This window comes from Gobio gobio, assembly GCF_949357685.1.
Source record: "Gobio gobio genome assembly, chromosome: 18".
Taxonomy (NCBI): Eukaryota; Metazoa; Chordata; class Actinopteri; order Cypriniformes; family Gobionidae; genus Gobio; species Gobio gobio.
This window is the reverse complement of record NC_137111.1, coordinates 32,085,908-32,102,162: the sequence shown is the minus strand read 5'-3', so window position 1 is coordinate 32,102,162 and position 16,255 is coordinate 32,085,908. Positions and strand designations below refer to the sequence as shown.

General features: G+C 36.2%; 1 protein-coding gene across 1 annotated transcript in view; it reads right to left on the bottom strand.

Annotated features, from left to right (window-relative positions):
- Nucleotides 1-16,255, bottom strand: part of prim2 (DNA primase subunit 2) — an 81,885-nt gene that overhangs the window by 34,494 nt on the left and 31,136 nt on the right. The window contains exons 8-10 of the mRNA XM_079842572.1: nucleotides 7,754-7,821; nucleotides 2,665-2,737; nucleotides 1,706-1,891 (exon numbers count right to left, since the gene is read on the bottom strand). Of these exons, the coding sequence (XP_079698698.1) occupies nucleotides 1,706-1,891; nucleotides 2,665-2,737; nucleotides 7,754-7,821 (327 nt within the window). The remainder of the gene's footprint in view (nucleotides 1-1,705; nucleotides 1,892-2,664; nucleotides 2,738-7,753; nucleotides 7,822-16,255) is intronic.

The following is a 16,255-nucleotide window of genomic DNA, read 5'->3' as shown; positions in this document are numbered from 1 at the left end:
AATTTTCGCTGACCAAAACGAGACGAGACAAAATGTTATAACGTTATTTTGTCGCGTTATTGTTATTATTTTGCAGTATTTCTGTGTGTCTCACTTCAGAGGCTGCATCAGGTCGCACTGTGCAGACGCAGGCGAAGTCACTTCACTTCCTCAAGCCCTACTCGTGGCATTATTTAGAAGATGCAGCAGCAGTGAGTTAGCGTAAACGGCAACAAAGTTAAGTCTGACACAGGGAAAGGGACAGATGGCCGGCCAGCCGGGGTTCGTAAGGGAGAAAAAGAAGTTCCGACATTTGGAAAAACTTTCATTACATAGAAGTGGAAAAGAAAACTGAATGTGCTGTGGAAAAAGTTCGGGAGAAATGCGGCCACAAAATCACAGATAAAAACACCACGAACCTTAAGAGACATCTCAATGTTTTTATTTAAATTTTATGTGTGTGTACTTCTAACATGTTTAGTTGGTCAAATAAATATGTTGTAAATTCAAATCAGAGCGTCTTCCGAATTTATGTATTCTTGAGGTAGCAATAATATGATAAAATAGCCTTTTTTGAAATGGGTTTGGTTAAAATAAAATTTTGGTTTTGTCTATACTACTAGGTACTTATACTATATTGAAAGGGTTAAAAAGAATTGCATCCCTAAAATAGACTAAAACACAATTTTCACTGACTAAAACTAGACGAAAATAGTCATGGATAATTCTGACTAAAATAAGACTAAAATGCTCCGACTTTTAGTCGACTGAAACTTGACTAGACTAAAGAGTATGAACGTGACAAACTAATAAAAACTAAAATGATAGCTTGACACAAAGACTAGACTTAAACTAAAATTAAAACAGGCCCCCACAAACAACACTAGTTCGCGCTCTGACTGCTCCGTGCGTGCCCACAGAAAACAGCATGCATGTTCCAAATTGAGTTTTCTTTTGCGTCTTTTTGCACTACAATGTTTTTAAATCGCTTGAATGTTTGAACTGAAAGGACCTAAAACCTCACGTGCAAATTATTAACTTTTGCTCTATGATGGTTAAACTTTGCAATTAATCCAAGAATCACATTCTTTTCAGGTCTGAATGAATCAACTACGATCCCTATACTTGACATCGCACATCCAGCGATGTGACTACTGCAGATGCACACATTGCGATATCAATGCTAAAACGATATATCGTGCAGCCCTAGTAATAAGTAATTCTGAGCTGGTACGGAGCTCTCATGAGTGATGATTGCATCAAAAGCTTGCCCGACAGGACAGCCATTCTCAGGTAAGGACATGAAATTCATTTGTTTCTCCTTGATTGAGCATTAGTTGGGAATAAGCATTCATTTGCAGAGCACAAGGAGGGGGGGAAACATCGGTTTAAGATTGGGAATGTAATTTTCTTGTTTAATGTACCATGCGCAAAAAATAAGATCGGGCGTGTTCCTCTAGAATTGTAATTAAAGACTAGATGGAAGGGTGGCACATTATCTCCTGTATCAGAATAAGAGAGCTGAATAACTTGGCCTTCTAATATCATCTCTCGTTCATTTGGGTAACCCTCTCAAGAGTTGTTGAGGGATGAAGAAGAGAATGACATCAGCAGAATCAAAAGTACAATACCAAAGAATTGCTACAAACACAAAAATATTCAAGTAAAATAAAAGCCTGTGAAAAACCAGTACAATGTGAAGTATGAGCTGAAGTTGAAGAGTTACCTTGTCTGCATCGACTTTCCCTTTGACAAACTCTGATCTCCAGAACTGCAGGGCCTGTTCCAAAGAAAGACCAATGCCCTTGAGGAAGAGGCCATACTGCATGCGCCCACCATGCCGGAGGTGGTGGTTTTCTCTCAGTGCCTTGTGGAGATGCCTCATACACAGAGGAAAGGACTTGCCCGAGAGCTGGTGGAAGAGAAGAAAAGAAGAGTGGCTATTGAAAATGGTTTGTTTTATAAATTAGCCAACTTTTAGGTGATTGATAGCTGTATGCACTTCAAATACAAAAAACAGAGATCACAGGTCCACTGTGAACACGAAACGACCATGACACAATCACAGTCAATCAAGAGAAATTTTAAATGTACAATTATGTGTCACAAGTGATAAGGACAAAAACTCACATTTACATGAAATAGCTTTATCGCACCTGGTTAGGAGTGGTAAAATACTGATATGAGGATTCAAAAAAGAGGCACTGATTAAAAAAGCCTTTGTTTTAATGCAAAGGCTTTAATTACAAGAGATTTCAATGAATTTGTTAATGTTCAAATAAAAGCAAAAAATGAAGGACAAAATTTGCATGTGCTGATGAGCCACTTAATTGGAACAGCAACTGGCCCTGAGATGACATTAACAATACAGAAACACACACACACACACACAGTAGATCTTTCCACAGACAGCTCTCTTCCTTAGAAACATCTGTGTACATGCACTCCAACCACCAAAGTAGGACATGCTAAATGTCCTAGTAACTTGAGAATTTAGGAAAAGGAAAACTTTAACATCAGCACAAGTCTCAAGTGCCAAATATAAAGCAAGCAACGGGACACGCTACCCAATAAAAATTATATAGGAAAAGTTTGCTAAATATTGCTTTGCATACATATACATGCCTACACACACACATATACATAGCTAAATATATTAAGTATATCAATAACTTTAGTACTTACTGCATCAATCTGCTCCAGAGAAATTTTCCCAATGTTCTTCTGAATGCTATAGTCCTGACCCACATAGGCATGGCTACAAAAAATAAAATAAGGGAACGAATGATGAGAGCCAATCACAGTGGAAATCACAAGGTCAATGTAGAAAACTGACTAACAAGCACATTATTCAAATGGATTCCTGTTTTCAGGTGAAGGGATATAAATCTGGTGAAGGAACACTGCAAAGCAAAAGGCATACCTCGAAACAATACAGAGTCTGCAAGGCACAGACCCGAGGTCTGCTTAACAATGCTATAAAATCGATGAATCTACTTTGGAGGCAACTTTGTTGAAGGAACATACACATTTATGAAGAAAAATAAATCCTAGACCTTTGTATTCCCAACAGATTTAAGATCCTCTATTTAGGACCAAAACACAAATATTTATTTAGAAGGCTGTTGGCTGTGGAATAAAAAACTATAAAGAAATTAATATGGCCCAAAGTATAAGTGTACAAGAATGTTGCAAAATATATTTTAGCAAATGGAGAAATGTTTTTTAACTGGAACACATACACTATACTAGAGCCCGACTGATTTATCGGTCTGCCGATTTTATCGGCCGAATACGAGCCTGTCGCAGATATATCGGCATCGGTGTATATGCCGCAGATATGGCACCAATATGAACGCGCGTCCAGCGTCTCACAATGCATGAATATTCACACAAAATTATGTCAAAATGCCTGTCTTGTCGTATCATCATAAACATAGTCAGTTATGTCTCAAGTGAACGTAAACATGAAATTTGCCATCACCTCCAGCGTTTTTTGTCATTTTCACAAGTTTCATGGCCCACAGAATGTATTGTGAATATCTGAACATGCAATATATCAAAAGAAAGAACAAACCCTCTGTTTTATTCTAGCTTCATGCATTCTTTTTTTAATCAACATTTTGAGCAAAAAGCTGAGAAAAATAATTTTTTTGTCAAAGACTACATAGAGATGAGATTCAGAATGATGATCAAAACACAGATGGAGTAGATTGAGTTCATCAGCTCCACCAAAGCTCCACAGTCTTGGGTCAACATTTCATTAAATAATAAAGCCGTTTTGATTTATATGCTGTTTAATGTTGATAATAGCGTTATTTTACATATGCATCTGCTGTTTCTGCTTCTTCTTCGCCTGTGTTTTGATCAGTAGATTCAGTACTCGTTCAGAAAATGTGTAATAGCGCCGCCTACCGTATAATGAAAACATGGAAAGCAGGAACATCTTGTTAATGGCAGGGAAGCATTTTCTCATAAAAGACGAGATAACAAAAGACAGGGAAAAAAAATATTCACTCCCTGCTCTTGACTGAATAATTTGAATAAGGGTTAATCTATATTTATACAGTAAAGACTATGAAGTGATATTTGATTACCATTTCTGTAGCCTACTAGAAAATCTAGTTTAGACCCACATGAAAAACCTGAAAATAACTTTTTCATTTGCGTGTTTGTTCTGTTGTATTTATGTACAATGGGCCTCATTCATTAAACTTTCGTAAATATATGAGCAAATTCTGAGTAATTTAAAATGGACCTTTACGAAAACTCTCCCCCAGATTTCAAAAACGCTCCGTATTCCACGGATTCATTCATAATTAGCATTATCCCCGCCCATGAGTTACAACTGCAAATAATGTGGCCAGGAACGCTGTGGAATCTTCTGGAATTCTCTCTCAGGTTTGGCTCCTGTACTTTGCATAAATGCTAAAGAGACTAATTGACCAATTGCCTAGCAATAAATATTAAATTATATGTCCACCAAAGCATTTTAGCCAGCTAAAAAACGTCTGGTGCTCTTCTGAAAACGGCCAGCTAGTGGCGCTTGAAAGCGCTTTGCAAGCGCAGCGTTTTTCCAGCTGAGATTCTTTGGTTGCCATGATACAGAATATCCATGGCAGTAATGTGCTACCAGTTGTCTCATTTGGAAGAATATTACTGAATATAAAAAATGCAGTAAAAAGCAGTATTAACTTCTCCATTATTGTTGTTCAGTCGGTGTACAAGTGGGATGATTGGTCGGTGTAGTTTTTGTCCCACCCCTCATCCACTGTGATTGGACGGCCTGGTAAAAAGTGAGTAACGAGCGCTGCCTATTACCCAACATTGAACAGTAAAAAAAAAAAAAAAGAAGACAGGGCAAATCAACCCTTGAAATATTATTATGGTACATAGTGCATCAAAATGCATTGTCATCAGTTTGCCTAAATTGGAACATAGAATGTTCAAATGTTGTACGCACCATTTACCCGTGGTAGGGAGCAGGTGTAAATTTCTTTCGTACCAACAAACATTTTGAAAATACGAACATTTTCATGAATCCGAAAATTTCTGTCAGAGCTACTTTACGAACGATTTACATACAAATTTGTTCTGCTCGTGTTTCATGAATGAGGCCCAATGTATGTATATTATGTATATACAGTACCAGTCAAACGTTTGGACACATCAGTGGGAAAATGTGTCCAAACCTTTGACTGGTACTGTACTATAATATACACACAATACACATATATCGATATCACAACTTTTTTACTCCCTAATATCGGTATTGGCCCCCAAAAACCCATATCGGTCGGGCTCTACACTATACCGCTCAAAAGTTGTTGTTTTTTTAAGAAATTAATGCATCTTTATTTGTTTATTGTTTTATTTATATTTTGAAAATTATAACAACAGCACTGAACTAAACAAAGTTATATTTAATTTCACTCCTTCCTTGCACACAAAAACCGAACACTTCTACATCAATAAATAGAGTCTGAAAGAGTACAAAAATATATATAGTGCACGGTCACTAAAGTGTCTTTTTTAAAATAAAAGCTTTGATCAGGTAAAAAAACAGGTAAAGCATGTAAAAATTATTCTAAATTTTTTTTAAAAGCACAAACATTCTAAATAAAAAAAACATTGCTACTTTAGTGAAACTTAGTACTTCCAGATGAGTCTTATTTATAACAACAGAAGTAATATTAACAACAAGCAAAATAAGTACAAAATCTAATGTTTTCAAAATGACAAGGAACTCTATCAATGTTGCATAAATACAAGCATAAAAGGTTTAGGAGTTGTTTAATAGGCTAAAGAGTGAAGAGATTTAATCTGGCATGTTATCAGAATTATTAATGTTTTTTTTGGTCTAGATTATTAAATATGTGCTGACAGAACGCCGTTTTTATAAAGCGGAGATAATTGATTTCCATAGCTGTAATTATTTACATGTGCATCAATTTTAGCCATTCATTACAGCCATTCAACATTACAGTATATTTGAAAGCTGGCCAGTTCAGATTTTTACCTGCTCTGCTAAAATGATCAAAAAAGTTTTTGAACCATGTAAACAGTGCTTTAAGATTTTCAGGTAGGTCTTAAAAGGTAAATACAGGTAAATATCCATAAAATGAATAAATCAAACACTACACAGTATTCACTGAATAAATTATACATTGAATATAGATGAATCACTATTTTGATTCATCTATATTCAATGTCTTTTGTTCTTTGATTGACAATGACACAGCAGCAGGTTTATTAGGCTGCTGTCACTTTAAGATCTGACGTACATGACGTGGAACTGACACACATCCTATTTTCTCACAATACTTTACATTCATTTAACAACTCATTTAAGACTGTTCTTACGAGGATACAACATTTTCAAATGTTTTTTTTTTGCGTCTTTTCGCTCTTGAATGGTTTAATAGCAATTGAGTGAATGATAGAGTGATCATATACTGTAGCGCAGCCAAAGGATGACAGAAAAAAAAACAATGGATGCTGCGTTAATAATTGCGTTTAATATTTATATTGTGTTCAACTGAAAAAAGTTTATTGCAAATTGAACAGATATCAGAAAATGGAAAAATATCGGTAAACCAATTTAAAATATATTCTAATATAAAAAAAGAGTTATAATATTTCAGAGTATTACTGTTTTACTGTATTTTGATGGCATAAAGGCAGCTTTGGTAAGCAAGAGATCTTACCAACACCACTTTTGAACAATAGTATTTATCTTAATACTGGGGACAAAAATAGAAATTACATTACTTTCATTAATTCTCAGTGACTCTTTGAAAATGTAAATAGAAAAAAGTAAATAATTTTGCCACCCAGTCATTTCATAAAGTCACAGACTGTTCAGCTGAATCCACTGAAATCCAGTAACAGATATGTTGAAATCATGATGATGGCAAATACTACACAACATTTGACATTTACATGAGAAGCACATAAAGAAATGGGACTGATGCAAAGAAACAGATTCCTTTCGGTCCTACCACAGTGCCGCATCCGCTGAGGCTGTGTGTGATGGTATGAATAATTGAGCATTTCCAGGCCCTGCTTTCTTATTCCTCTACATTCCCTTACTGTTCAGCTCCACGCCAGCCCTTCACACCCTCTTATCTGGCCTGCCCAGTGTTGACAAAAATTAAAAGAGTCTACTAGCCAATCCTCAGCAGCCACAACTGTCGCCTCTAAAGACACATCCAATTAAATGCTCTCATTCAGAGTCCATCAAAAAGCAAATGAATGGACTGCTGGGAATGCTGCCATTGTTTCCCTTCACTGCGAGCAAGTGGAGGGACACAGTCGTCCGTGCAGGCAACATGGCCAATGACTGAGAGTCCCAGCTTTTATCTACATTGGTATCCCCGCTTGGCTGCAGCCAAAATGCAAGCGCAGGTTCACTCGTGGAAAACACTTGGTGCATCATAATGGGCCTGTGCCAAGACCATTAATGAAATAGGCTGAATGGAAGCGAGCAAGAGATAAAGGAAAGCAGTCGGAGTCACTTTCGGTGCTGGCTAGACTTGAGTGGACCGGTTTGATCGGTCCTCAGTAGGCCAAGGAAATTGCAAAACAACAAATAAGGATTATTGTGGGAATGTTTTCAATTAAATAATTTTTCAAAAAAACAAAAAAAAAGCCCCATGTGGATATGTTTGAATAAAGTTGCTGCTTTTCATGTAGCAGGAGTAATAATCACAATGCCATAAAGAATATAGTTTTATGCCAGAAGAGATGAACAATTTCTAACGACATCAATTACCTGAGGTGGCTCAAAAGAGGCTGGAGTCGTTCATCAGACTGTACCGCTGGCAAGGACCGTGCAGTCATCTACAAGAAAAAAAAATTTCAATTAAAAATAAATTAAGGGTCAGCGGTTAAAGTAATTTTTACAGCAGTGCAGTAAAGTAAACTCAAAAAAGGTCAATAACTGGAGCATGAACTATGAATTTATAATAATTATATTGAATTTATTATAGTTATAACATGAAATTATAATAGCATAATAAATAATATTCCTAGTGTAATAAAAAGCACCCAATGACCAGAAAGTCTTTTAGATGCCCAAAAAATACATGAAAAATATTACTAACAATGAACACAAAAGAAAAAAAGTGAAAAAAGTTGTCTTTATTAGTTGAAATTGTGTCAAAACAAATCTCTGTTTTTTTCAGTAAATAATGTTTTTAAACATGTTTACCACAAGATCATAAATCATCTTTGCCACTAAAGTGGCAGGATATCTGTTAACTGAAGCAAAACGAAGACAATGATGAAGAGACGTAGAGGTCTGAGAATGATCAAGCTATTGAGACTGCAGCGAAACTGCAGCATAGGCAGCAAACTTTCCAGTCCAATGACCACTGACACACAACCTTTAAAACTAGATTGTCTACCATCCAACTCCACAACACTCTTTCATTAAAACAGATGTATCAAATATCAAAGGACGACATTCATGGATTTAGAGGAATAAAAATGATAATAGCTCAGGGTAGAGAAAAAAGTAAGTAAAAACCCTGAAAAAGCACCAAGACTTCAAGGGTTTTCAGAACTGTCAAGTGGCTCAATCCATCTCAAGCGACCAACGGGGGTAGCTTGACCATTTAATTTATTTTCCTTTTTTTTGTGATGATTACCTATGTACAGGTAATGCAAAAAACAAGTAAAATGAAAAAAGTTAATTGCGGTTAACACAAAAAACACATGAAACACTTGAGCAAGGCACCTAACCCACAATCGCCGCATTAAAATGGCTGCCCACTGCTCCAGGTGTGAGTGTCCACGGTTTGCAGTGAGTGTGTTCTCTACTCACTACTCCTAATGTGAGTGCCCTAACTTGGATGGGTTAAAATCATAGACTGTAAAAAAATATGGACGTAGTGTCCGTGACGTCACCCATCGGATTCTTATGAGCCGTTCTGAAGTGCAAAGTAGGGACGAGATGAGAAGTGGCCACGCCCTTAATTATGCAGAACTTTAATGCTTTATATAATGTAAACGATTGAGTTATAAAAAAAATTCAAATGTAGTAAATTTTAAACGGCGTAAGGAAGATAAGCTAAAGTGATTCTAAAAATAGTCTCTAGACTAGAGAAAGAGAGAGAGAGAGAGAGAGAGAGAGAGAGGAGAGTTTTGTCTGCTTACACTTATATTACAATGTAATATTAATCTTATTTTATATTCGCTTTATTTTTATTTTCCCCAAGGATTATAAAAAGAAGATATGAGGTAAAACTATTATAAACTATACCCACGTTCCGTCTAGCACGACTTCCTTCCCTTCACAGCGCGCGCTGTCATTTCTCCCCAAACATGCCTTTAACGTCAGATTCAGCACAATCTGTGATTGTTGTCAAATGCACTCTCCACTTTGGCTAAATTGCAGGACGACAAATAGCCTATATCTCAAAATGACCGGCTTGATGGGTATTCACACAGTTTATCTTAAATGGGTGTAAATAGTTAGGAGAAATCAATAGGAGAATGATATTATTAGATCTGCATTCGGTCTTAAAAGGGGCAGCATCTAATAAACCTGCTGCTGACGATTGAGCCATTAATGTGAATAAAACAACACAAGGCAAAAAGAAAATTACTTGCAGCTCTTTTATGATAATGTGATGCTCTTAAAATATAATAATATAATATATATATATATATATATATATATATATAAATTTGATTAATAAAATTATAAAAAGAACATTATGTAACAATACTTCACAATATTAGGCTACAGTTTTTTTTCTGTATTTTTGATTAAATAAATGCAGGCTTGATAAGCATAAGAGACTTTTTGCAAAAACATAAAATAGTATCCAAACTTTCCGCACGTCCCTGGAGGTTAATAGTAAAATAGGCTATGTAAGCTCACCTTTTAAACAAATTAAAAGTTTAATTTGGATTTTAATGTTCAAAAAGTCCATTTCTATCCAAAAAACTTGCCAGAAGTAATGGTTTAAGGATTTTTTTTTTTTAAATGTCTTCCGGAGGTGCATGCCCCCGGACCCCCCCATGCGCGGCTTGGTAACCTCCTCCAGCACGTAACAGCACCGCTGCTGGAAAAATTTCTAGGGGAAACACTGTGGAATAATATTATGAAACAACCAGGAAAGTACTCAATTATCTTAGTTTTTTAGTGCAATTCTGACACTTCTGAAAATCAAATCGATTGAACATACAAACTCCATAAGAGAGACTTTGAGGAATCATTTTGTCCTTTTGTATTATCAAGTGAAATCCAAAACACATGTAATTGGAGATAAAAGCTCAGGGCAAACTCTTTGTCAGATGGGAAGCAGCTTTCAATTTCATGCTCATTTAATGAGACCCTCCCAGTAATGTCTCCTCTCTGTCCTCCATGGCCATGAGAAGCCAATACAGCAACACACGTCGGCCACGACAGCTCACTAACGGCAGAGAGAATGAGGCACAGTCATTACTCCACAACAGCCATGTTGGTGATTCAGATAATTGGCAGGAAATAGAAGTCAGAAGCAGGAAAGTGGCGTAGAGGGCCGCCGTGCTGAGGGTCAGTGTGCAGCACTGTAGAGAGCCAACTGAGAGATGAGAAACATGGTGTTGGTAGCCCTGAGCCAGATCCCTTTTGTCCATTTCTGAGCATGACAATCACTTTCAGTTGAGCCTGTCAGGTATACAAGACGCTGATAGAACGCTAGATTGGAGCCTGATGTGATTTTCACAAGGTCGTTCCCATCACTTCACTACTGCAGTGCAAAGCAATGAAAGAAAGGCAAGCATATAAAACTTGTACTTGTTGCTAAAATACATGCCGTGCAACCAATTCTGTATCCTAAAGTTCATGTAAACAATACATCTTTTTAAATCGTGTTCCTGAACATATGGTACTGTGGAATACACTGCCACATGGTCACTAACAAAGACTTGACTCCATAGCAACTGAATTAAACTTGAAGTAAACTTGCTGTATCCCATAAAATAAACCGCATCAGCAATAAATGACGCAAACAAATGGCTGCCGTGTCGGCAGTCATAAATTCAGTAGTTTAAAATAATTACTATTAAGATCATGACCCTGAAATTGTAATACCACAGCAAAAACATATGTTAATGAACTCATTCCTGTATATATTCAGTGAAATATCTACATAAAGATTAACAAATGAAAGTAACACTGGCGTGTAGCCTTTAAGTAGTTTCCAATTAAATGCTATTGCATTCATTTCTCACGGAAATTATTCAAGTAAACTTTCAGTAATAAAGAACAAAAAAAAAAGAAAAATGAATTAACAGGTCTGTTAGCCAGTCTTAAAAGCAGGCTGTTCAGTTGTATTCACAATGCAAGGTTTGAACAGATATGATATTTGACACAAATGTTTTAGTCCCACCAGTTTACATTCACATAAGACTGTTTACATTCATTGTTCACCAAAGGTGCCTTTGACTATTCACACACGCTGCTGCATTAGAGAAAGACCACACAAGCATGAGTGTTTGAAAGGTTGAAAGCCGCCTGTCAGCCAATAATATGTATGACCAATAGTAGGGCCGCTCGGTTATGGCACGATTACTTTGATTAATATTGAGATCATGATTATTTAACACGATTACTCATCCACTTAATTAAACTTGTGAACTTGAAAAAAAAAATGTATTGTCTTTTTGACAGTGGACAACTTAATGTAATATAATCCAACAAAAAAATGAATTTAAAAAAGCCAATTGGTTATGTATTTTTTTACTTTTAGTATTAGCTTGGTACTTAACTGTACAAATACTTATAAAGCCTTATAAAGAAATTCTGATAATTTAGTAAACAACACTTCTCACACATAATGCTAATTGATACGCAGATTGTGTAAATTAATAAATATGAAATTTTGCTTTTTTTTGGGGGGGGGGGGGGGGGACAATAACAGATGCAAAACAATTCCATATATACAATAACATGAATGATGAGGCCATAATGAACAGAGATGACTAACATGTGGTTTATGAATATTCTTGGTACTAAAAGGAAACAGACTAAACATATGCTTACCATCTTTCTGTCTGGATTAAACACATCATTTGTTATGGTGTTGCTATACTGGATAAAGATATTATTCTATGACAAAAAAAAAAGCGCAGACATTCCTCCACAGAGAGATAATTGCAAAATCTCCATCTTCTTTGAAGGGAATTCTTAACCATTACAAGGAAATCAGGACACCATCTCGAAGAATAAAATGAATGTCAGTCCCCTTAAAACAAGAACCTAATTTGTTCATTTTCTGTTACTTGACTAGCAAATCAGAAACACAATGTGTACAAATTAAACACTTTGTGGGGAGTATGGCGAGACTTCTTTTTTAACTGATTATCATGTTGGTTGCTTAAGACACATTACTAGGGAACAGATGTCGCAATAAAATATGCTTGCTGAGACAAATATGGGACAACTGGAAAGACAACTCCCCCATCCGGTGAAAGCAAGTAATGCAAGGACATCCTTACAACAAACTCCAGCTGAGCAAACACAGTACAGTGTGTCCATTCATACAGAAACAGAGCATATCTGTTAACTTTCTATCTCCATACAGCATCGTCATCTGACAGGCTGCTGAGACAGGAGAAAAAAAAAAGAAAAAAACCTTACCAAACATGCTTGAAGCATGTTTAAACTTGAAGCTTTAAGCTTGATATGCAAAATTATAATTTGAGCTGGTGTCACTTCAGTATGGAAGCTTATTTCCGCCACGGGGTAAAACATATATATTTTTTTTTTTAAGTAATTGCGACTTTTTATCTCACAATTCTTTTGAAGAAGTTGTCTCCATAGGCCGTAAAAAATATGAACGGCACGACTTCATTATGCGATCGAGACGTTTTGGCTTCAGTTTTTAACACGAGTGTGGCACTCAAACTGAAGCCTACGCGCCTCGATCGCCCCCAGGTGGTTGGTCCCAGTATAGCTCAAAACCTGAATTCTAATGGACTGGAGATAAACTAAACAATCAAATTACACTTCATATAATTTTTCCCCAAAGTTGGTTTCTCTCATTTTAGGCAGTTTTTATCACGTTGATTTCATTTCAAGAATTCGTTTTTTAAACAAGTTTGGTATTAGTTATGTGATGCTATAAAAACGGGGGGTGTGACGTCATGATTGACAGCTTCTCTGAGTGAAGTTGTCACTGATGCACCAACAAACTTTTTGGGGGATTTTCGGGAGGAGATTGGAGCTTTAGCTTTAATTTCTACATTTCCACAACTGTTTATTTCACACCAACATAATGAATTGTTCTGCATCTGCGAGAGCATGGGCGGGCTTTTGATATCGCGCCTCTACTTCCTGCTCTCTACTGCACAGACTCGTCCCAAATCTGCACAAGATGTCAGAGCCAAATTCAGACCTCCGGAGGCTTCACTTTTCTTCAGCGGAAGAGAATGAAGTCGTGTCGTCCATATTTTTTTACGGTCTCTGGTGCGGCAGGCTTGGTTGTTTCAGAAGTACACATTTTGCAATTCTGACAAACAATTAAAAATCATAAAGTCACAAACATATGAGATATAAACTCGCAATTCTGGGGGAGTGTTTTTTTCCCTCATAAACTCGCAAAATTGCAAGTTATAAAATGAAATTCTATCTCACAATTGTGAGAAAAGAAGTCAGAATTGTGTGATAAAGTCAATTATGTTACTCCGTGGCTCCGTACTGAAGTGACACCAGCTCAAGTTCATTCATTTATTAAAAAAAATTATGGAGGGAAAAAAGTATCACAGTTTCCACAAAAATATTAAGTGGAAGGTTTTTTAAACCTTGATAATAAGAAGAAATGTTTCTTGAGCATATTAGAATTATTTCTGAAGGATCATGATGTGACATGATGCTGGAAAATTAATTATATTTTAAAATATATTCAAATAGAACAGTTATTTTAAATGGTAATTTCACAATTTTTACAAGTTTTTACTGCATTTGATTACACATCAAATACATGTAGTTTTATTGGGCATTCTTTCAAAAACATTAAAAAATAAAACCTAATTTTACTATTTAATATTTTCTTTAATAAACAATTCATATTACACTCAAAAAAATTATACGTTCGATTTACTTAACTTTTTTATGTCAACAGGTTCCACGTAATTGGGTTATGTTAAATTTAATTAAAATTGTTTATTTCAGTTAACTTAAGTTTTGTATGTAAGGTTAATTCAATGCCATTTAGTTAAATCAGTAGCCTGGATGCCAGCCGAACTTAGCCCCGCCCACAAAATTTTTACTCGGGCAGTTCGATCTGGACTTGATCGGTAGAGAAGTAATTATGCCCGGACAGAAACTGTTCGGACCAATGAAATTGTCAGGGCGGGCTTTAGATGATGATGGACAGATGATAAACAGTAACGTAATCATCCACGTCAAAGGCGCTTGGGTTGAATTTGTTCTAATCCTAAACGGAGAACTTGTTCGTATATGCATTCACCTTTACTATTTCTCTCAGAAATGATGATCGTGTTGGTAAGTACTCTGTGTATCCTTAATTCTTTTTCTACAACAACGGCAAAGATCGTTTACACTCATCTTTTTCTTCTAACGGGGGGTGGGGGGGGGGCATTTGGGGGATAAAATGTGTTATTTTGGCAGGGCTGGCAGCTAAAAATCGCATTCCTGGGTCTGTATGTCACATAATTGGGGTGGCTTCAACCCGCGGACATGGCAACACAGTTCAGTTGAGTTCTGTTGATATTTGACAACTAACGTTATGCGTCGCTCCGTTGCTCTGATTGGTTGTAGGTCTATCCAATTAAGGTCTTTCCTGGTTCGGTTGAAACACGCCCCATAATCACAGCCCAACGGAGCAGTATCAGACTCATATTCTGACTAGAATTGAGTATGACGACGTCAGGCTATTAAATCAGGTTAACATTCTTAATTTTGTCCAAAACTATTCAATTTAATTATTCTAAAATGAATATAAAAAACAAATCAAAACAACTAATCCAGTTTAATTGATTATTTTTATTTAGTGAAATACTATTTTACAACATTTACATAACCTTTTACAAGGTCTTATTGGCTGGCCAGAAGATGGTTTTCTTAAATCCATGCCATGCCCAAAGTAGTAGTTTATTATTATCAAAACAACTTTAATCGTTATTTGCAGGTCCCCACCATAAGCACACGCTCTACACTTCACCACAATGGTAACCTCCAAAAACAATAACATAACAAAAACTTTTAAATACTAACATAAAACATTAAGCATTAAAAAGTCTCTCCATTTTCTCATCTTGTTAAAAATACATCAAATAGCACTTTATTTAAACATCTACTCTCCGAATTCAGCCCCTTTGCAAAGCATGATGGGAAGTGAAAGTCTTGTTTGATTGGGTTACTTGATTGAAACATGTTATTTCAAAATGAAAACATCAAGTTATGTAAAAGAGTAACGGTTTTAAGTCAGTTTAACATGAATCAATTACATCTGAACCAGAAACCTGATATAATTGTGTTAAATCAAGATGAATTGCTTAAATAAAGTGAACAGCATCATAAAATAATTTTTTGAGTGTAGTACTACCTGATATTATGAAATATAAGCAAAAAAAATAGGTAACTCAAATTGCATTGAACATCTCGACTTTGAATCTCAAATAAGTATTATGTTAAATCAAAATTGGTATCAACCACAAAATCAATTGACGTTCTCCAATAAAAATAAAAAAAAATTTAAAAATCAAAACAAGCCTCCTCTCTGAACATGTCGTACTGACACTAGAGCTGGCAAAGGAAAATGTGAAATTGTCCAGACAGGAAAAGCTAATGAGCGGACTGGTCCAGATGGTGATTCAACTGTGATGAAACATACAAGACATAATTGAGAGGCATGCTTTTCAGACTTTATCTCCCTTGCCCTTGTGCACACTGCTAGAGGCTACGCAAAATGGCGAGAAGACGATGCGGCTAATTGGCATCATTGAGGTCCTACGGAGGCTTGTTGGACACTCTGAGGAGTGCCTAGGCACTGGATTTTGCTTGTTAGCAAAAGCGCCAACAGCTTAGTCTATCTCTATGCACAAGGAGTCTGGTGATCTTTAGTGGAGGGAAGGTACAGTCACCGCACTGCATTATGAGCGCAAGAGGCCAATTTAACAAGATTAGCAGCATGTACAGCGCATACTGATACTCCATACTGAGCAGGTTGTGTCGATGTAAAGACCACTGATGAGATAGTCACAGGCTTAAACATACTGAATAAGTGTACAAATGAAATGGGGGAGAGATTTGTGTATG